This window comes from Musca autumnalis, unplaced genomic scaffold, assembly GCF_047663935.1.
Source record: "Musca autumnalis isolate F117 unplaced genomic scaffold, ASM4766393v1 scaffold_1, whole genome shotgun sequence".
Classification (NCBI taxonomy): domain Eukaryota; kingdom Metazoa; phylum Arthropoda; class Insecta; order Diptera; family Muscidae; genus Musca; species Musca autumnalis.
In genome coordinates this window covers 281,213,837-281,236,218 of record NW_027411644.1, presented here as the reverse complement: position 1 = coordinate 281,236,218, position 22,382 = coordinate 281,213,837, and the positions used below count along the sequence as shown (strand labels likewise).

The window sequence follows — 22,382 nt, the reverse complement described above, 5'->3', positions numbered from 1 at the left end:
GACAGTATTGAATTGGAAAACAGTGTTAACCCTATTTAGAGTTCTAAGAGAATTCCAGTGGTCAGATGGTAATACCTCAATTTCCCCTTTCAGATCTTGCACAGAATTAATAAAATATGTATTCAAAACATCTGCTTTCTCTTTATCATTCTGTAGAATATCACCATTGACATCTCTAATATGATCTAGCCTGCACGTCGTTCTGCCTAGTGTATCATTTAGAAACCTCCAAGTTTTCTTTGGATCATTCCTAAAGTTCTCTAAATTGGCGGAATAATAGTTGTTCCTTGACTCGCTATATACATACTTTATGACTTTACTTATTCTTTTTAGGCGTTCTTTAAGACTGTCATCATCTGGTGTTTTCTTTCTTGGCTTTAGCATTCGATTTTTGTATGCAATCAGCTTTTGTAAATTTCCGTTCACCCACGGAGTCAATTTATGTGTCAGTGGAGTGATCGATTTTTTCTCAGAAGATGAAACTTCTATGCCAGACTTTATACACTCTACAAGATTTGAAGTATCACGAGAAGTGTTCCCACAGTGTATAAAACTAGAAAGTTCCATCGCAAGATATGCAGACAACTTCTCATAATCACAAAGAGCATATTTATATTGAACAGTATCACTCAATTTAACATGCATATCCATAGATACATGTATGAAATTATGATCAGATATACTACATTCTATGGAGGAAACTGTAAGAGTCTTGGATGTGTTACTGTATACATGATCGATACAAGTATTGCTTGTTGGTCTTGTTATTAGATTGTGATTGTTTTTAAAATCATAGTTTGAAAGAGTATTGTGGATATGAAGAGAAAGATGTTGTTGCAACATATCAATATTTGCATCTCCCACTAAAATCGTTGGTGTCCTACCATAAAATGAAAGTAACTGCTCTAAGAACAATATAAATTGTTGTAAATAACTTTTGGGTGATTTGTAAAACGATATGAGTGTTATGGGTTTGTTATCAGCTTTAATACTTTCCAATCGCAACACAATTGAATCTATGAACTCTCCACTATTACATTCCAACTCTATAACGTTAATGTCTTCTCTTACGTACACCGAAGTACCACCATAGCCATCTGAACGACAACAATGTATTGCTTTAAAGCCCGGTATATGATAAATTTGTGAAATTTCTGTTCTAATCCAAGTTTCCTGCACAGCAATAACTGCAGGAATGATTGAGAATTTAGCAATGAGTGTTTTAAATTTGTTAAACTTTGCTATTGAAGAAATGCTTCTGATATTTACTGACAAAATGTTAAAGCTATTTTTATTTAAATTTGATAAATTATATTCATGAATATTTGAAAAATAAAAATCCATTGAAAAAAATTAAAAAAAAATGCATATATATTCGCCAAAATTTATGATGGTGATTCATACTCATTATCAGAGACGTCTTCTACTCGCTCAGCAGGGCGGGAACGCCGTAAATTCGCGTTAAACATTGTTGCTTCAGATAGAAGTTTATCAACAGCGTCTTCATCCTTCACAATTCTTGGCTTAGAGAGCTCACTCTTCTTCACTAAAACTCTGCCTCCTCTGGTATAGACAGCACGATAACCAACATTTTTTAAGGATTTGGCATATTTAAACAAATTTAAGGTCTCGCGGCTCAAGAAATCATTAATAAATAAATCTTTAGTTTCCTCCTTCTCTTTTAGTTGTCGTTTAACTGCCATTAATTCCGACTTAGATTGTTTTGTATTAAATTTAACGACTATAGATTTTTTGGTGTTGATGTAATATGCATCAGTGATGCATCCAGGTTGCATTGAAACACCAGCATTACCAGACAATTCAACAACAGTGTCAACAGCTGATTTCGTGTTCTCCTTTACTCCAGTTATCAAACAATCATTTTGAACACGTTGATCATTAAGGTACTTTATTGATGCCTTAGCAATGTTAAGTTCATTTCTTAATTGTTTATTCTCTTTCTCAACCTTTTCTATTTTCTTCGTATTTTCTTTAACACCTTGCAAAATGTTATCATATTGTTTTGCCATGAATTCCATAGTTTCTCTCATGGCAGATAACTCACTCTTCAACTCTATTTTCATTGCGGTTAGCTCTGCTATCATGTTGTTGTTGTCGTTGTTGTTGTTCTTTGGTTCACATTGATTGCACACAAATTCTTCATCTCTATGAGAGAGTAAGTACGAGAACTGTCGTTTGCTTAGTTGAGTACAACGAACATGAAGAGTTTTATCGCACTTATCGCAATCTATGCTTTGGTCACTATCTTCAACAATCAATTTGCAAACACCACAATAAATTTTTTTTCGTTTGCGATACTTCTTCTACTTGTTTTCGGCATTCTCGAATTATTTGAGATACACAATTTCTTGGGTTACAAATCGATCGTATTAGAAATATCCGTTATTGCATATAAACTTTGATATTTAACTTTTAAAAGCGCTACAAAGGAGCTGTGAAAAAACTCGACTTAATTAAGTTTGATTAGCTGATTTGAATTCGAATGTTTTGTGACGGACTTTGCTATTCTTGGCAAAAACATAAACAAACATTTGGTTATTAAAATAATTACAAGATAAAAAAGAGAAGAAATGACTAAATAAATTTTGGAAAACGACATATTTTGTAAAATAAATTATTTTGTAGTTTGTGATGATTGTTTCATTTCTAAGGTATCAAATCCCAGCAAAAAGCGGCGCATCCATGGAGTAGGAGGAACACTATGTGGACGGCCAGCCGTTAATTTATGATATGGAAAGAGAATTATTTTTGTTAGCTAACTTCTTGCAAGTTTTTGCAAATTGTTGTTCGATAACATTCTGCAAATTTTTAGCTTCGAGAGAGTAAAATAAGTGGAGAGAAGCTACTGAGAACTTACTGAGTACTTGCAAGTACTTTTTGCTTGCGATGTTATCGTACAGACCTATTAATTTATTTGCGCGAAGTCCCGTTTTTTAATATTTAAGTAAACAAAAATATAATATGATCTAAATAATGTAAGTTTAAAAGTTGAAAAAAAGCCAACGAAACGTCGGTTAAAAAATGGAATAAAACTTGTTTTTATTTTCATAAAATTATCAACTGACCATAAAAAACCCAACAACAAACATCCAAAAAGTTGAATACATTGGTCAACACATACAAATCTTAATCAAATGTTACAGTTGCGGCTAAAACCCCTCACCTAAGCTCGTCACACCGTTAGGACTCGCCGACAAAAAGGGGGGCGCACATCATTTAGCTTCATATGAGAGAAGTCTATTCGTTAGAAATTGCTTTTAAAAAACATTTCTGGTTATGAATATCTTCTTCCACTGTAAAACGTAACACAAACTTGAAAATATTGGTTTGAGTTCGGTGAGTGTTTAAACTCATAAAATGATTTTAATCAAAACATGAATAAATTTTCGCATTTTATCACTTAATTCTCTTCTTGGTATGAAAAAAAAAAACACAAAAGTTTTGACAAATAAAAACATTCAACAACGACAAAAAATGTTTCATTAGTACGGAATTTGTGGAAGTGTACGTTACTATCTCTTAAAGAATATGGCGGAATTTAAAACACACAAAAATCGGCTTTTATTTTTAATATGCTTTCTATGGCTGGCTGTAAGCTGTAACCCTACTCAAGTTAATGAAACGAAAATCTTTAAATGTGGTCAACGTAATAAGGAAGGTTTAATATCTAACCCTAGTGCTCCTCTGATTGGCGAAAGTATTTTTGGAGAATTTCCCTGGACCATAGATATTTCCAAAGACAATGAAGTGTTTTGTGTCGGTTCACTTATACATCCCAAAGTTGTGCTAAGCGCAGGTCACATTTTTCACCGGCAACCTGATAAAGAATTAATAAAATTACGTGCCGGTATTTGGGATCGTGAAGACAACAATGAACGCTATCCTTATCAAGAGAGATCAATTGAGAAGACAATAATTCATCCCGCAGCGGCTCTAAAAGAATACTCGTATGACATAGCTTTGCTTATAGTCAATGAACCATTCATATTGGCAGATCATATCAATACAATTTGCTTGCCTCCAGCAAACTATGAAACGCCAAATGGTACAATTTCATATGCCACCGGTTGGGGAAGAAAATCATTATTTGGTGATGCAAGTCAACGAATGAAACGAGTCACTTTGACCACCTTAAATATGGAGATTTGTGAAAGAGAGTTGAATACTCACTGGCATAATACCGTTATATGTGCTGTCGGACATAATGGTAATGACACATTTGTCGGAGATGCTGGTGCACCGCTCGTTAGTCGCATTAAGGAGGATGAAGAAATATATCATCAAATTGGTATAACATCATTTGGTTCTCTTGACAATATTCCTGGTGGTTATACCAATGTTGCTTATCTACGGGAATGGATTGATTCACAGATGAAGGAAAATGGTTTGGAAATTTCAACCTATTTACATGAATAAGAAATATTTTTATATAATTTTATATACATGTATATTGTCAATAAAAATTTTGGTATTTAGAAATACACCAGTAAACAAGTATCAATTGGCTTTGCTGACAGAGAAATACCCTCAACTTATGTGAATTTAAATTTTAATCTACGGACACGGTGTTCTTGCAGCAACTTTAAATGGAAGGTGCTTACACCTGGGAAGTTCGAAGGATCTTCGAACGGACCCTAAACTGCACTTAGACACTGCTGTTGAACTTTTGTGGGGGAGGTACCCTAAGGAGTAGACCGATATGGTTAAACTAGATTTGGACAAAATATTAGGAGATACAAAGTTTGGACCAAATTGGTTGCCCCCGTTCAAGAGATATCGTGCATACAATTTTAGTGAATTTTTATACCCTCAGCCTTTAGGCTTTGATACGACCAAAAATGTGCCTCATCGAAATAATGGTTTTAGACCCCAAGTATGTTTGTACGATATCCGTTTCAGACAATTTTGAGTAGATCTGGCAATGTCCGTCTGTCTGGCTGGCTGGTGCGCACAATATCTCTCGAACGGATCAATCGATTCGGTTCAACCGAATTGAACCAAACTTTGCATATGGTAATACTACCTCTAGGCATACATTAGGTTCGAATATGGATTATATCGGTCCACTTCTTCAGGTACCTCCCACACAAATCGTTATGCAATTTTTTGTAACAGGATGTTCCAAGTCCATAGTTCCCGAGATAATGGCACATAACCTCAAAAAAACGCTGCACTATGACGCGAGTTCAAATAAACGGTGGCCAAATATAGAAGTAGAAGGAGGCGTTGTCAGATGAATTTTGGTATAAATACTTATAGTTCACTGACAATGTTCAGAGCAAAAAATTGGGAAGGTCGGTCCAAGTTTTGGGATAGTGCCCATGCAACGGTACTTCTTAATGTTTCGGTATTTTAAATATTAAATATTTAGCTAAACTTATCAACCAAATTGGTTGAATTTTGAGATGCGGGGTTTTCACTTTAGAAAACCCTTTTCCGATAAAAATTATGTGCATAGGTCCACGTTTTGATATAGCTCCAATATAATGGTATGACCCGATTTTCGGTATTTTCAAGGTTTTAGCCACATTAAACAACCAATGTGGCTGATATTTGGTATTTAGTCTTCGCCAGGTCTTGCGAAATATTTTTACATAGAATTTTTGGTATTGGTTCACGTTTTGATATAACCCCTGTGGAACGGTACCGCCCAATTTTCGGGGTTTTAAGGTTTTAGCAACATTATCCACCCAAAATTACAGAAATTTGCTGTTCAGTCTTGATATATTTTTGCGAGTTTATTGAATACATCAAAATTTTGTCTTCAAATAAGAGAATTTTCCTTCAAATTTTGTTGACCGATTAATGGTCAATAAACGGCACATTTTTGTTAAAAATCGCAATTTTGACTGTGTATTCTTTTCCTTGGCGGTGTATTCTTTTTCGGGGACAAGTCCATGTCAGTGAATACAAGTTGTTACAACAAATATCAAAGCGATTCGATGGCAGGTCCTAAACTGAACTATTTCGAAATTTTGTGTGGCAGGTACCCGAAGGAGGGGACCGATTGATTCTATATTGGAACCTCATCAAAGTCTGCTGGAAATTTTACTATATGCGAAGTATGGGCCAAATCGGTTATTCCCTTGGAGAGTTATCGTGTGCACAAATTTTTCGAACATATTTGAACTTTTGTGGGGGGAGAAGAGGGGGGGGGGGGGGTACCGTAAGGAGTGGATCGATATAACCCATCTTCGAACTCAATGTGAGAGTTTGGACAAAATATTACGAAAGTCAAATTTTGGACCGGATCGGTTGATTAGTTCCAGAGTTTTCGAGTCTAAAACCATTATTTCGATGAGGCACATTTTACCCTTATAAAAGGGTATATACCCTCGTTAGCATAAATGCTGAGTGTATAAAAAGTCAAATTGTCTGAATTTGGGCGTTACAGTTATGTGGGGGTGTGAAAATGTGACTAACAAGTAAGAAAGTATCAGTCAGCTGAGCCGACAGAGATATACCCTCAGCCACGTACCAAAAGAAAAAAAGTTCACACAATACTTCTGTAGGTTTTTAGCTGTTGGGAAAATTTTCCAGGATGGAAAGGGCCGCAAAAAACTACATGTTGCAACAAAATTCAGAATGATCCAAGACGAGTGCATTTTTCCAAACTTTGTGTAGGGTGTACCCGTAGGAGTGATCGGATGTAGTACATATTCGTACCTAAAAAAAATCTGTAGGACCTAAAAAAATCTGTAGGAAATATTTTGTTTTTCTTTATAACACTGTGCAACACGAAAATTATTAACCATATTCTGACACCGCAGCGTGATAGAAGACCAAAAAAGAGCGGACACGTGTCTCGCCGTTTTTTCGTATCTCATCAACTTTCGCGATTATAGGCCTCCAAAGGTTTGTGGCTTTGATGTAGAAAGGGTCATTTAGTCAGGACTATATCTTCCAAACCGTTAGGAAATTTGAATTTATCTCGGAGGCAAAGTTGTAGCCCTTGTCTTAAAGAACAAAAATTGTGAACAAACTTAATCCATCAATCTTCATTTGCAAGGTCAAAATCGCCATGGTCAAATTTCTTTTAAAATTTGTTCTCAAGTTTTGTTATACAGCTTTCAAACCAATCAAATTTGAAGCAAACGACCAACTACAAAAATGTACCTCAGATCTCAATAAACATCTTTCAAGAATATACGAACTCTGTAATGGATATTAATGGTCAAAATAGCAAAACAATTGCGATTTTTATCCTCTTTTCTAGGATTCTGCTCCATAGATATTATACCGCTCAAATTTCAAGAAAACAATCAACCACAACTGTTATTTTGTTATTTTTACCATTAAGAACCGTTCATAGACATTTCGCATATTCCAGAAAGTTGTTTATTGAAGCCTTTGCTACACTATTGCAGTTGATTGTTTTCTTGAATTATGAACGGTTTAATATCTATGGAGCAGAAGCCGAGAAAAGAGGATAAAAGTCGCAATTGTTTTGCTATTTTGGCCATTAAGGCCTGTTCCTTCAGCGTTCGTATATTCTAGAAAGATGTTTATTGAGATCTGAGGTACATTTTTGTGGTTGGTTGTTTGCTTCAAATTTGATCGGTTTGATAGCTGTATAACAAAACTTGAGAAAAATTTAAAAAAAAAAATTGACCATGGCGATTTTGACCTTGCAGATGAATTTTGATGGGTTATAGTGTTCACAATTTTTGTTCTATAAGACAAGAGCTACAACTATGCCTCTGAGATAAATTCAAATTTCCTAACGGTTTGGAAGATATAGTCCTGACTAAATGACCCTTTTTACATCAAAGCCTCAAACCTTTGGAGGCCTATAACCGCGAAAGTTGATGAGATAGGGAAAAACGGCGAGACACGTGTCTTCTCATTTTTGGTGTTCTATCACACTGTGGAATCAGTATATTCTAGAAAGATGTTTATTGAGATCTGAGGTACATTTTTGTAGTTGGTTGTTTGCTTCAAATTTGATCGGTTTGATAGCTGTATAACAAAACTTGAGAAACATTTAAAAAAAAAATTGACCATGGCGATTTTGACCTAGCAGATGAATTTTGATGGGTTATAGTGTTCACAATTTTTGTTCTATAAGACAAGAGCTACAACTATGCCTCTGAGATAAATTCAAATTTCCTAACGGTTTGGAAGATATAGTCCTGACTAAATGACCCTTTTTACATCAAAGCCTCAAACCTTTGGAGGCCTATAACCGCGAAAGTTGATGAGATAGGGAAAAACGGCGAGACACGTGTCTTCTCATTTTTGGCGTTCTATCACACTGTGGAATCAGAATATGGTTAATAAAACATGACTCAAAAAATTACACACAGTGTAACTCTATGGATATTTTCCTTACAGACTATATAATCAAAAAGGTTGTACTTAATTTTCTGAATTTAAATATATTACAATTTTACTTTTCAATTTACAAAGTTTGAGCTAAATCGATTTCTCTCTTAAAGGGTTATTTTACACATTAGCCAGTTTAGGTGGTGCCGGTAGGTTTTTCTGGACCTTTTTGAGTCATTATCTCAGGAAGTATGGACTTGCCCACGAAAAAAATTACAACGTCGTAACAGGGGCCGCAAGTGTAACTATACCTTTTTCCAAATTTTGTGTGGGAGGTACCCGAAAGAGTGGACCAACAGGGTCCATATTGGAACCTCATCTATGTCTGGTAGAAATGTCACGATGTGCAAAGTATGGACTAATTCGGTTACTTCCTTTAAGAGTTATCGTGCGGACAATTTTTCCGAACATTTTTCAACTTTTGTGGGGGAGTTACCTGAAGGAGTATACCGATATGGCCCATCTTCGAACTTAAATCAAATCTGGACAAAATATTTCGATACCCAAAATTTTAACCGAATCGTGCGCACCAACCAGACAGGCGGACAGACAAACAGGCGGACGGACATTGCTAGATCGACTCAAAATTGGCTGAAACGGATATCGTACGAACATACTTAGGATATAAAACCATTACTTCGATGAGGCACATTTTTGGTCGTATCAAAGTGTATATACCCTCTTTAGCCTAAAGGCTGAGGGTATAAAAACGTCAAAATATTTTAAATCGGCGGTACCGTTATATACGAGCTATACCCAAACATAATTTTTGATGGATAAGTTTCGTGGCCTATTGAACCCTTGCCAAATTATAGCTAAATCAGTCTGAAAATGTGAATAAACAAAATACCTGAAATCGGGCTGGACCGTTTTATAAGGGATATACCAAAATTTGGTTTGCTCTGCGCTATGGTCAATGACACACTCAGGCACACACACACACATGTGATTGCTTAACAACCCAGCAAGCCAATCGTACCGACATAGTAAAGAAATCGGAACAAAATTCGGACTTTACGTCCGATATCTGATCCGAAATCTTAACGATATCTTAACGAAAGTTGCAGGAAGTGGTTGACATAATTTCGGAACGAAATATCGGAGCGAAATCGGATCGATTTCGGTGAGAATTCGGAACGAAATAGGATGAAAATCCTTGGGAAATTCGGAATGCGAATTTTTTCCTCCGAATTTTAGTGCAGATTTCTGAACGATATCGTAATAATGTCGTATGAAAATATGAGTTGTTTTCCGAATTTTTATAAATATTTCTGAACGAGTTTGGAATAATGTCGTATGAATATCGAAGGAAAACATTTTTCTCTGACGCCTCTTTTTTAGTAATCAATTTTTTATTTGTTATGTTTATACCCTCAGCCTTTAGGCTTTGATACGACCAAAAATATGCCTCATCGAAATAATGGTTTTTGACCCCAAGTATGTTTGTACGATATCCGTTTCAGACAATTTTGAGTAGATCTAGCAATGTCCGTCCGTCTGTCTGTCTGTCTGGCAGGCTGGTGCGCACGATAACTCTCGAACGGATTAATCGATTCGGTTCAAATTTTGGGTATCGAAATATTTTGTCCAGATTCGATTTAAGTTCGAAGATGGGCCATATAGGTCCACTCCTTCAGGTACCTCCCCCACAAATGTTCAAAAATTGTCGCAAAACTTGTGGGCACGATAACTCTTGTAGGGAATAACCGATTTGGTCCATACTTTGCACATCGTGTAATTTCTACCAAACTTAGATGAGGTTCCAATATGGACTCAATCGGTCCACTCCTTCGGGTACCTCCCACACAAAATTTCGGAAAAGTTCAGTTTAGGACCTGGTCTCGAATCGCTTTGATTTTTGTTTACGCAAGTTGTATTCGCTGTCCTCTATACGACGCTGTAAGTTTCATTAGGGGCAAGTCCATACTTCCTGAGGAAATAGCCTGAGAGTTACAAAAAGCCCTATGACACCGTGTGTAATGGTTGGAGCGCAAGATAACCCTCGAACGGATCTGCCGATTCGGTCCAAAATTTGGCTTTCGTAATATTTTGTCCAAACTTAGTTTAAGTTAAAAGATGGATTATATCGGTCCACTCCTTCCGGTACCTCCCCCACAAAAGTTCGAAAATGTTCGGAAAATTTGTGCGTACGATAACTCTTGAAGGGAGTTACCGATTTGGTCATTACTTTGCACATTATGAAATTTCTACCAGACTTAGATGAGGTTCCAATATGGACTCAATCGGTAAACTCCTTCGAGTACCTCCCACACAAAATTTCGGAAAAGTTCAGTTTAGGACCTGCTCACGAATCGCCTTGGTTTTTGTTGTAACATCTTGTATTGACTGTCCCCTATACGAAGCTACAAGTTTCCTCAGGGGCAAGTCCATACTTCCTGAAAAATAGCCTGAAAGTTTAAAAACAAACCCTATGACACCATGTTTATGGGTGGAAGCGCAAGATAATTCTCGAACAGAAATGCCGATTCCGGCCAACATTTAGCCTTCGTAATATTGTTTCTAAACTTAGTTTAAGTTCGTAGATAAGCCATATCGGTCCACTCCTTCAGGTACCTACCCCACAAAAGTTCAAAAATATTCGGAAAAATTGTGCGCACGATAACTCTTGATGGGAGTGACCGATTTGGTCCATACTTTACACATTCTCATAATATCTACCAGATATAGATCAGGTTCGAATGTGGACTATATTTGTCCACTCCATCCCGTACCTCCCACACAAAATTTTGGATAAGTTCACTTTAAGACCTGCTATTGAATCACTTTGATTTTTGTTGAAGCAACTTACATTCGCTGCCTCAATTACGATGGTAAAAGTTGTTTCAGGGGCAAGTCCATACTTCTTGAGAAAACAGCCCGAAGGGTGTAAAATCCCCCTATGGCACCCCCATGGTCTATGTCGGTCCATTCCTTTAAGTACCTTTTCCGCAAAAATTTTGAACTTTAATCCTAATCAACATTTTTGTCGGTTCATACGACCAAAATTTTGAAACCCCCTAACTACATAAGTTTTTTGTGAAAAAAGTGTTTCAATTTGCCAATGCTGAGGGTATATCTCTGTCGGCAAAGCCGACTGATACTTTTTTACTTGTTTTTATTGGAATATTGTAATTTCAAATCTACCTAATGATTTTCACTATTGTTATCATTTTGTAGTTATAGTAGAACAATGTAAACTTTGTGTACGAATATCTTGAGTCTATCATCAATAGCTTGAATTATTATATGTTGCATTTATATTTAAAATATTTATAAATTGTATATGCGAATTTTATCTCCAATCATTTTATTTTTCGACAACAAACTAAAATGTTCCTTGTAAGATATAAACAAAAAGTGGTTTTTGTGCGAAGGGAAATTTGTTTCCGACATATCGATCCGAATTCGTACCAAATTGGAAGAAAAACATTAACATATTCGAAGGGAAATTTACTTCCAACATTCTCTCCGAAATCTGTACGAATTCACCTAGGAACAAGTAAAAAAGTATCAGTCGGCTCTGCCGACAGAGATATATCCTCAGCCTGTGTGGATAGAAACACTATTTTTCCCAAAAAAAAATCTTATGTATTTAAGGGGGGTCTCAAAATGTTGGCCTATGCACCGACAAAAGTATGGATAAGATTGAAACTGAAAAATTTGCGGGGATATCGACAGATAGGGATTTTTTATCACACTAGCCTGCGAAAAACATAATATAGCTATATTCGGTAATATATTCTGTTCGAGCCTTCCTATGGTGCCATAGGGGTTTTTTTACAACTTTCGGGCTTTTTTCTCAAGAAGTATGGACTTGCCCCTGAAAAAACTTTTACTGCCGTTATTGAGTTGCTTCAAAAAAAATCAAAGTGATTCGAGAGCATTTTTGAACTTTTTTGGGGGAGGTACCTGAAGGAGTGAAACGGTATGACTTATCTACGAACTTAAACTAAGTTTGCACAAAAAAAATTACAAAGACCAAATTGTGGACCGAATCGGCAGATCCGTTCGAGAGTTATCTTGCGCTCCAACCACTGCACACGGTGCCATAGGCCTTTTTTGTACCTTTCAGGCTAATTTCTCAGGAAGTATGGACTTGCCCCTGATGAAGATTATACCGTTATATGGGGGCAGAGGATGCAAGTTGCTACAACAAAAATCAAAGCAATTCGTGAACAGGCCCTAAACTGAACTTTACCGAAATTTTGTGTGGGAAGTACCCGAAAGAATGGACCGATTGAGCCTCGACATTGTCAGTGAACTATAAGTATTTATACCAAAATTCATCTGTCAACGCCAACTCCTTTTATATTTGGCCACCGCGACATAATGCAGGTTATGCGCCATTATCTCGAGGACTATGGACTTGCCCTCGAAAAAAATTACAATGACGTAACGGGGGCAGCACGAGCATCCTGTTACAAAAAATTTCATAACGATTCGTGAGGTGTCACTAAACTGCACATATTTAAAATTTTGTGTGGGAGGCACCTGAAGGAGTGCACCGATATAATCCATATTCAAACCTGATGTATGCCTAGAGGTAGTATTACCATATGCAAAGTTTGGTTCAATTCGGTTACTCCCTTCGAGAGTTATCGTGCGCACAAGTTTTGCGACAATTTTTGAAAATTTTTGAACATTTGTGGGGGAGGTACCTATATGGCCCATCTTCGAACTTAAATCAAATCTGGACAAAATATTTCGATACCCAAAATTTGAACCGAATCGATTGATCAGTTCGAGAGTTATCGTGCGCACCAGCCAGTTCCCATATTTTGCACTGTGCGCCGGCAACTTTGACACTCAGTTGCCTGGGTCATGCTAGACAAAAATAAGAGAAACAAATATTTTGTTGTAGTTGTAGCAACGTAATATGTTCGTTCGTGTATTATTTCAATTATCAGTTTCTGGTTCCTCTGTATCCAGACTCACAAATTCTGCAACCTGGACTGGTTGCGCCCATGAGACAGTTTAGGGTTAGCTGGGCAGCTAAACAAACATATATCCTAATACACATACCGGGCATGCGTTGGGTATCGTGGTATTAATTCGGGCCCAATACAAATTGAGGCGACTCTTGTTTGCCTTGGCAGTTGGCATTCTTCTGCGGACATGAATGAGGGGTGGTCTCCAAGTTCGTCATTCACACTGTATCTCTGTACTGCCTCTCAAACGTCTCAGTGTGAATGCTATACAAGCCTACCTGATAGGCTCGTTTGTCTAGAGATTTTTTTAATAACTTTGGACCCCTCTCTCAAGATCATGAAGATCCCTCCTGACGTGCCTGGGAGGGGGAAGTCTGTCCATAAAATCGTGACAGGGATGCTCATGGCGATAACACCCAAGCGGGTACTGCATCGACAACATCCTGTTGTGCTGATACACCGGTAAAATCTTCGTCTCCTCATGAATATGGTCCACTGGTGTCATGAAGAGGCACCCTGTTGCAGTCCTCAGGGCGACATTCTGGCAGGTTTGAATATGCTTCCACTGCGAAGCGCTAACATTTACATATAACGCTGGTGCAACATAGCTTATCTATTGGCCTATTGCTTTGTAAGAGGTCAACAAGGTTTCTTTGTCAACACCCCAAGTGCTACCGGCTAGCGACTTGAGGACCTTGTTTCTACTTCTGAGATTATCGCACATATCTGTGGTCTGCGCGGACGACTTAAACATGCTATCGAACGTTACACCCAATACTTTTCCGATTGACCTGGACCGATAGCGGGACTACCCTGCCAACTTTCCAAGCATCTGATAAAATATGGGTCGCTAACGATAAGTTGAGGGCACCTGTTAAATACTCAACTCCAAGTTAATCCAGTTGCATAAGCGATACCATCGATATTAGGTCTGGCGACCCAACGCTGTAGATGATTTCGCGTTTCGGATGGACACTTGTAAAATACTCCAGTTGCTTAAGCATCGATATTTGATCTGGGCGCAACGCTTTAGATGATTTCACCCATCGTAACTTGAGGTGGTACTTCCTCGGCTGGGAGGGATCTTTTTATACTGCATAGCACACTCCTCTTCCCCCTCTAGGGGTGCTCTGTGAACTACCGGTTAAAATAACACGCGCACCTCTTTGGGACCTGAAGGGAGTTTTTATAGACGACTTGAGCAGAGTCTCTATAGACGACCTCAAGGGAGTCTTTGTAAACGACCTCAAGGGAGTCTTTGTAGACGACCTCAAGGGAGTCTTTATAGACGACCTCAAGGGAGTCTTTATATACGATCAAAATAGAGTCAGTATAGACGACCTCAAGGGAGTCTGTATGGACGACCTCAAGGGAATCTTTATAGACGACCTCAATAGAGTCTGTACAGACGACCTCAAGGGAGTCTTTATAGTCGACCTCAAGGGAGTCTGTACAGACGACCTCAAGAGAGTCTGTACAGACGACCTCAATGGAGTCTTAATAGACGACCTTAAGGAAGTCTTTATAGACGACCTCAAGGGAGTCTGTATGTACGACCTCAAGGGAGTCTTTATAGACGACCTCAAGGGAGTCTTTATAGACGACCTCAAGGGAGTCTTTATAGACGACCTCGAGGGAGTCTTTATAGACAACCTCAAGGGAGTCTTTATAGACGACCTCAAGGGAGTCTTTATAGACGACCTCAAGGGAGTCTTTATAGACGACCTCAAGGGAGTCTTTATAGACGACCTCGAGGGAGTCTTTATAGACAACCTCAAGGGAGTCTTTATAGACGACCTCAAGGGAGTCTTTATAGACGACCTCAAGACAGTCTGCATAGCCGACCTCAAGGGAGTCTTTATAGACGACCTCAAGGGAGTCTTTATAGAAGACGTCAAGGGAGTCTTTATAGACGACCTCAAGGGAGTCTTTATAGAAGACGTCAAGGGAGTCTTTATAGACAACCTCAAGGGAGTCTTTATAGACGACCTCAAGGGAGTCTTTATAGACGACCTTAAGAGAGTAGTTATAGACTACCTCAATAGAGTCTGTATAGACAACCTCAAGGGAGTCTTTGCAGACGACCTCAAGGAAGTCTGTATAGACGACCTCAAAGGAGTGTTTATAGATGACCTCAAGAGAGTCTTTATAGATGACCTCAAGAGAGTCTGTATAAACGACCTCAAGGGAGTCTTTATAGATGATCTCAAGGGAGTTCGTATAGACGACCTCAAGGGAATTCGTATAGACGACCTTAAAGGAGTCTTTATAGACCACCTCAAAGGGGTATGTATAGACAACCTCAAGGGAGTCTTTGCAGACGACCTCAAGGAAGTCTGTATAGACGACCTCAAAGGAGTGTTTATAGATGACCTCAAGAGAGTCTTTATAGATGACCTCAAGAGAGTCTTTATAGATGACCTCAAGAGAGTCTGTATAAACGACCTCAAGGGAGTCTTTATAGATGATCTCAAGGGAGTTCGTATAGATGATCTCAAGGGAGTTCGTATAGACGACCTTAAGGGAGTCTTTATAGACCACCTCAAAGGGGTATGTATAGACAACCTCAAGGGAGTCTTTGCAGACGACCTCAAGGAAGTCTGTATAGACGACCTCAAAGGAGTGTTTATAGATGACCCCAAGAGAGTCTTTATAGATGACCTCAAGAGAGTCTGCATAAACGACCTCAAGGGAGTCTTTATAGATGATCTTAGGGGAGTTCGTATAGACGATCTCAGGGGAGTCTTTATAGACGACCTCAAGGGAGTCTTTATAGACGACCTCAAGGGAGTCTTTATAGACGACCTCAAGGGAGTCTGTATGGACGACCTCAAGGGAGTCTTTATAGACGACCTCAAGGGAGTCTTTATAGACGACCTCAAGGGAGTCTTTATAGACGACCTCAAGGGAGTCTTTATAGACGACCTCAAGGGAGTCTTTATAGACGACCTCGAGGGAGTCTTTATTGACAACCTCAAGGGAGTCTTTATAGACGACCTCAAGGGAGTCTTTATAGACGACCTCGAGGGAGTCTTTATAGACGACCTCAAGGGAGTCTTTATAGACGACCTCAAGGGAGTCTTTATAGACGACCTCGAGGGAGTCTTTATAGACAACCTCAAGGGAGTCTTTATAGACGACCTCAAGGGAGTCTTTATAGACGACCTCAAGACAGTCTGCATAGCCGACCTCAAGGGAGTCTTTATAGACGACCTCAAGGGAGTCTTTATAGACAACCTCAAGGGAGTCTTTATAGACGACCTCAAGGGAGTCTTTATAGAAGACGTCAAGGGAGTCTTTATAGACAACCTCAAGGGAGTCTTTATAGACGACCTCAAGGGAGTCTTTATAAACGACCTTAAGAGAGTAGTTATAGACTACCTCAATAGAGTCTGTATAGACAACCTCAAGGGAGTCTTTGCAGACGACCTCAATGAAGTCTGTATAGACGACCTCAAAGGAGTGTTTATAGATGACCTCAAGAGAGTCTTTATAGATGACCTCAAGAGAGTCTGTATAAACGACCTCAAGGGAGTCTTTATAGATGATCTCAAGGCAGTTCGTATAGACGATCTCAAGGGAGTTCGTATAGACGACTTTAAGGGAGCCTTTATAGACCACCTCAAAGGAGTATGTATAGACAACCTCAAGGGAGTCTTTGCAGACGACCTCAAGGAAGTCTGTATAGACGACCTCAAAGGAGTGTTTATAGATGACCCCAAGAGAGTATTTATAGATGACCTCAAGAGAGTCTGCATAAACGACCTTAAGGGAGTCTTTATAGACAACCTCAAGGGAGTCTTTATAGACGACCTCAAGGGAGTCTTTATAGACGACCTCAAGGGAGTCTTTATAGACGACCTCAAGGGAGTCTTTATAGACGACCTCAAGGGAGTCTTTATAGACGACCTCGAGGGAGTCTTTATAGACAACCTCAAGGGAGTCTTTATAGACGACCTCAAGGGAGTCTTTATAGACGACCTCAAGACAGTCTGCATAGCCGACCTCAAGGGAGTCTTTATAGACGACCTCAAGGGAGTCTTTATAGAAGACGTCAAGGGAGTCTTTATAGACGACCTCAAGGGAGTCTTTATAGAAGACGTCAAGGGAGTCTTTATAGACAACCTCAAGGGAGTCTTTATAGACGACCTCAAGGGAGTCTTTATAGACGACCTTAAGAGAGTAGTTATAGACTACCTCAATAGAGTCTGTATAGACAACCTCAAGGGAGTCTTTGCAGACGACCTCAAGGAAGTCTGTATAGACGACCTCAAAGGAGTGTTTATAGATGACCTCAAGAGAGTCTTTATAGATGACCTCAAGAGAGTCTGTATAAACGACCTCAAGGGAGTCTTTATAGATGATCTCAAGGGAGTTCGTATAGACGACCTCAAGGGAATTCGTATAGACGACCTTAAAGGAGTCTTTATAGACCACCTCAAAGGGGTATGTATAGACAACCTCAAGGGAGTCTTTGCAGACGACCTCAAGGAAGTCTGTATAGACGACCTCAAAGGAGTGTTTATAGATGACCTCAAGAGAGTCTTTATAGATGACCTCAAGAGAGTCTTTATAGATGACCTCAAGAGAGTCTGTATAAACGACCTCAAGGGAGTCTTTATAGATGATCTCAAGGGAGTTCGTATAGATGATCTCAAGGGAGTTCGTATAGACGACCTTAAGGGAGTCTTTATAGACCACCTCAAAGGGGTATGTATAGACAACCTCAAGGGAGTCTTTGCAGACGACCTCAAGGAAGTCTGTATAGACGACCTCAAAGGAGTGTTTATAGATGACCCCAAGAGAGTCTTTATAGATGACCTCAAGAGAGTCTGCATAAACGACCTCAAGGGAGTCTTTATAGATGATCTTAGGGGAGTTCGTATAGACGATCTCAGGGGAGTCTTTATAGACGACCTCAAGGGAGTCTTTATAGACGACCTCAAGGGAGTCTTTATAGACGACCTCAAGGGAGTCTGTATGGACGACCTCAAGGGAGTCTTTATAGACGACCTCAAGGGAGTCTTTATAGACGACCTCAAGGGAGTCTTTATAGACGACCTCAAGGGAGTCTTTATAGACGACCTCAAGGGAGTCTTTATAGACGACCTCGAGGGAGTCTTTATTGACAACCTCAAGGGAGTCTTTATAGACGACCTCAAGGGAGTCTTTATAGACGACCTCGAGGGAGTCTTTATAGACGACCTCAAGGGAGTCTTTATAGACGACCTCAAGGGAGTCTTTATAGACGACCTCGAGGGAGTCTTTATAGACAACCTCAAGGGAGTCTTTATAGACGACCTCAAGGGAGTCTTTATAGACGACCTCAAGACAGTCTGCATAGCCGACCTCAAGGGAGTCTTTATAGACGACCTCAAGGGAGTCTTTATAGACAACCTCAAGGGAGTCTTTATAGACGACCTCAAGGGAGTCTTTATAGAAGACGTCAAGGGAGTCTTTATAGACAACCTCAAGGGAGTCTTTATAGACGACCTCAAGGGAGTCTTTATAAACGACCTTAAGAGAGTAGTTATAGACTACCTCAATAGAGTCTGTATAGACAACCTCAAGGGAGTCTTTGCAGACGACCTCAATGAAGTCTGTATAGACGACCTCAAAGGAGTGTTTATAGATGACCTCAAGAGAGTCTTTATAGATGACCTCAAGAGAGTCTGTATAAACGACCTCAAGGGAGTCTTTATAGATGATCTCAAGGCAGTTCGTATAGACGATCTCAAGGGAGTTCGTATAGACGACTTTAAGGGAGCCTTTATAGACCACCTCAAAGGAGTATGTATAGACAACCTCAAGGGAGTCTTTGCAGACGACCTCAAGGAAGTCTGTATAGACGACCTCAAAGGAGTGTTTATAGATGACCCCAAGAGAGTATTTATAGATGACCTCAAGAGAGTCTGCATAAACGACCTTAAGGGAGTCTTTATAGATGATCTCAGGGGAGTTCGTATAGACGATCTCAAGGGAGTCTTTATAGACGACCTCAAGGGAATCTTTATAGACGACCTCAACAGAGTCTGTATAGACGACCTCAAGGGAGTCTTTATAGACGACCTCAAGGGAGTCTTTATAGACGACTTCAAGGGAGTATTTATAGACGACCTCAAGAGAGTCTGTATAGACGACCTCAAAAGAGTCTGTATAGACGACCTCAAAAGAGTCTGTATAGACGACCTCAAGGGAGTCTGTATAGACGACCTCAAGGAAGTCTTTATAGACGACCTCAAGAGAGTTTTTATAGACGACCTCAAGGGAGTCTTTATAGACGACCTCAAGGGAGTCTTTATAGACGACCTCAACAGAGTCTGTATAGACGACCTCAAGGGAGTCTTTATAGACGACCTCAAGGGAGTATTTATAGACGACCTCAAGGGAGTATTTATAGACGACCTCAAGAGAGTCTTTAGACGACCTCAAGGGAGTATTTATAGACGACCTCAAGGGAGTCTTTATAGACGACCTCAAGGGAGTCTTTATAGACGACCTCAAGCGAGTATTTATAGACGACCTCAAGGGAGTCTTTATAGACGACCTCAAGGGAGTCTTTATAGACGACCTCAAGGGAGTCTTTATAGACGACCTCAAGGGAGTCTTTATAGACGACCTCAAGGGAGTCTTTATAGACGACCTCAAGGGAGTCTTTATAGACGACCTCAACAGACTCTGTATAGACGACCTCAAGGGAGTATTTATAGACGACCTCAAGAGAGTCTGTATAGACGACCTCAAGGGAGTATTTATAGACGACCTCAAGAGAGTCTGTATAGACGACCTCAAGGGAGTCTTTATAGACGACCTCAAGGGAGTCTTTATAGACGACCTCAAGGGAGTCTTTATAGACGACCTCAAGGGAGTCTTTATAGACGACCTCAAGGGAGTCTTTATAGACGACCTCAAGGGAGTCTTTATAGACGACCTCAAGGGAGTCTTTATAGACGATCTCAAGGGAGTCTTTATAGACGACCTCAAGGGAGTCTTTATAGACGACCTCAAGGGAGTATTTATAGACGACCTCAAGAGAGTCTGTATAGACGACCTCAAGAGAGTCTGTATAGACGACGTCAAGGGAGTCTGTATAGACGACCTCAAGGGAGTCTTTATAGACGATCTCAAGGGAGTCTTTATAGACGACCTCAAGGGAGTCTTTATAGACGACCTCAAGAGAGTCTGTATAGACGGCCTCAAGGGAGTCTTTATAGACGATCTCAAGGGAGTCTTTATAGACGACCTCAAGGGAGTCTTTATAGACGACCTCAAGAGAGTCTGTATAGACGACCTCAAGGGAGTCTTTATAGACGATCTCAAGGGAGTCTTTATAGACGACCTCAAGGGAGTCTTTATAGACGACCTCAAGAGAGTCTGTATAGACGACCTCAAGGGAGTCTTTATAGACGACCTCAAGAGAGTCTGTATAGACGACCTCAAGGGAGTATTTACAGGCGACCTCAAGGGAGTCTTTATAGACAACCTGAAGGGAGTCTTTATAGACGACCTAAAGGGAGTCTGTAAGCTCTCTAACTCTTGAGTCTTCAGGGTTCGTACGAAGCTCATCACGCTCATTTGCTAGACCAGTGGCATCTGCTTGGTCTTATTTCTGGTATTTGACCTGCAGGTATGTAGCGAGCGGCTGCTGCAGTAATGATGTCCCGGAAAGTTATCACAGCTAGCGGAGGATCTGAGGGAATGGACAGCTCTCTTAAGCGAAGATTGGTAAATTCTCTGAACCCTTGCCAATCAGCTTTTTCATGGTTCAGATATTATGAAGTCGGGTGGACATTTTACGGAGTCAATGATAGGAATGTGGTCTGAGCCAAGGGAGATTAAGGGTTGCCAGGATACGTCATATATCAGACCTGGTACAACAATGGTGATATCTGGCGAGATGTGACAACCTCCTCTAATCCTCTTAGGAGAGTCTTGCTCAATTTGCTCAGCCAGCCCTGGTCATTACCTAGGACGGAATGCAAAAGTTGATGATGGGCATTGAATAAAGTTTTTTGTAGCCGCAGTAGGGTTAGCTATCTCAAATTCCAATCCGCTTTCGTATTTAAATAACCATCTTCTGAAGAAAATATTACTTAAGTATTTGGTAGATTATTATTATAGGGTCGGATGTCCATTAATATAATTCATGAGCTGTAGTTCTTTGATCGTCATTTTAGTTAGTTTTTTATCCGGCAGGTACAATAATTGATAAACCGCTTTTGAAATAGAAAAATTAGGCAGCTTTTAAGATTTAAGATAAATTCATAAATGAAACGACATAACAAATGCTAAAAATATAATTTTAATAAAATAGCACCAAAGCGAGCGCAACATTTTTTTCTATTTTTGTTAGATATCTGATAAAATACAAAAGAAAATGTTTTCTATTTGGTTATCTAAATGTTCAACAAATTATCCTTACACATGTGCAACTTGTTAAAGTATTCATGATTTTTAAATTAGCTTTATACAACTCCACATTTATCTTATTATCTCTGATATTTTTCCTTCCATACAAATCCCAGGGCGACATCTAACGATGTAAGTTATAAAATTAAGGTACTCAACGAAATGTTGTATCTTTAACGAATGTCTTGTCTATATGAGGTTGCCACAATTCTTTTGTGGCTTGGTAGGGTTTGTGTCAATGGTTGCATTCGACAACAGTGCCATCTATGTAATCAGACATAACTTACTAACATATGAATTACCCTGTATAGGTTTGTGTATTTACTCAACGAACATCTAAAGTTACCACACTTTCAATGAAATATTTGAAAGATGAAGTTGAAAAATAAATAAAACAAAAGAATACCAAATCGCTTCCACAGTGTGGATGCATATTGATTGTTGAATCCACAGCCGTAGCAGATGTGGACAATTCTGAAGTTTATCTGGAAATATATGATCCACAAAGCAAAACTCAGGGATAAAAATTAACTTGAAGTATGAGAAATATTTCTGGCATGTTTTACGGATTAAGTCCAATTAATGCATAGTTATAGAAGGTAGTTGCGTGAATTATAACAACTAACAAAGAAAATATCCAAGAAAAATGTTCTTAAGAAAAACATAATAAAACATTTTCCAATCCTGTAAAGTAGAACA

At 39.1% G+C, this 22,382-nt stretch overlaps 1 protein-coding gene across 1 annotated transcript; it reads left to right on the top strand.

The window, feature by feature from the left end:
* The first annotated feature begins 3,329 nt into the window (after positions 1-3,329).
* Positions 3,330-4,437, top strand: LOC141392003 (phenoloxidase-activating factor 2-like). The gene is made up of 2 exons (XM_073964859.1): positions 3,330-3,357; positions 3,461-4,437. Exon 2 carries the CDS (start codon positions 3,550-3,552, stop codon positions 4,435-4,437), a length of 888 nt encoding a protein of 295 aa, XP_073820960.1. The 5' UTR covers positions 3,330-3,357; positions 3,461-3,549.
* The last annotated feature ends 17,945 nt before the right edge of the window (positions 4,438-22,382 follow it).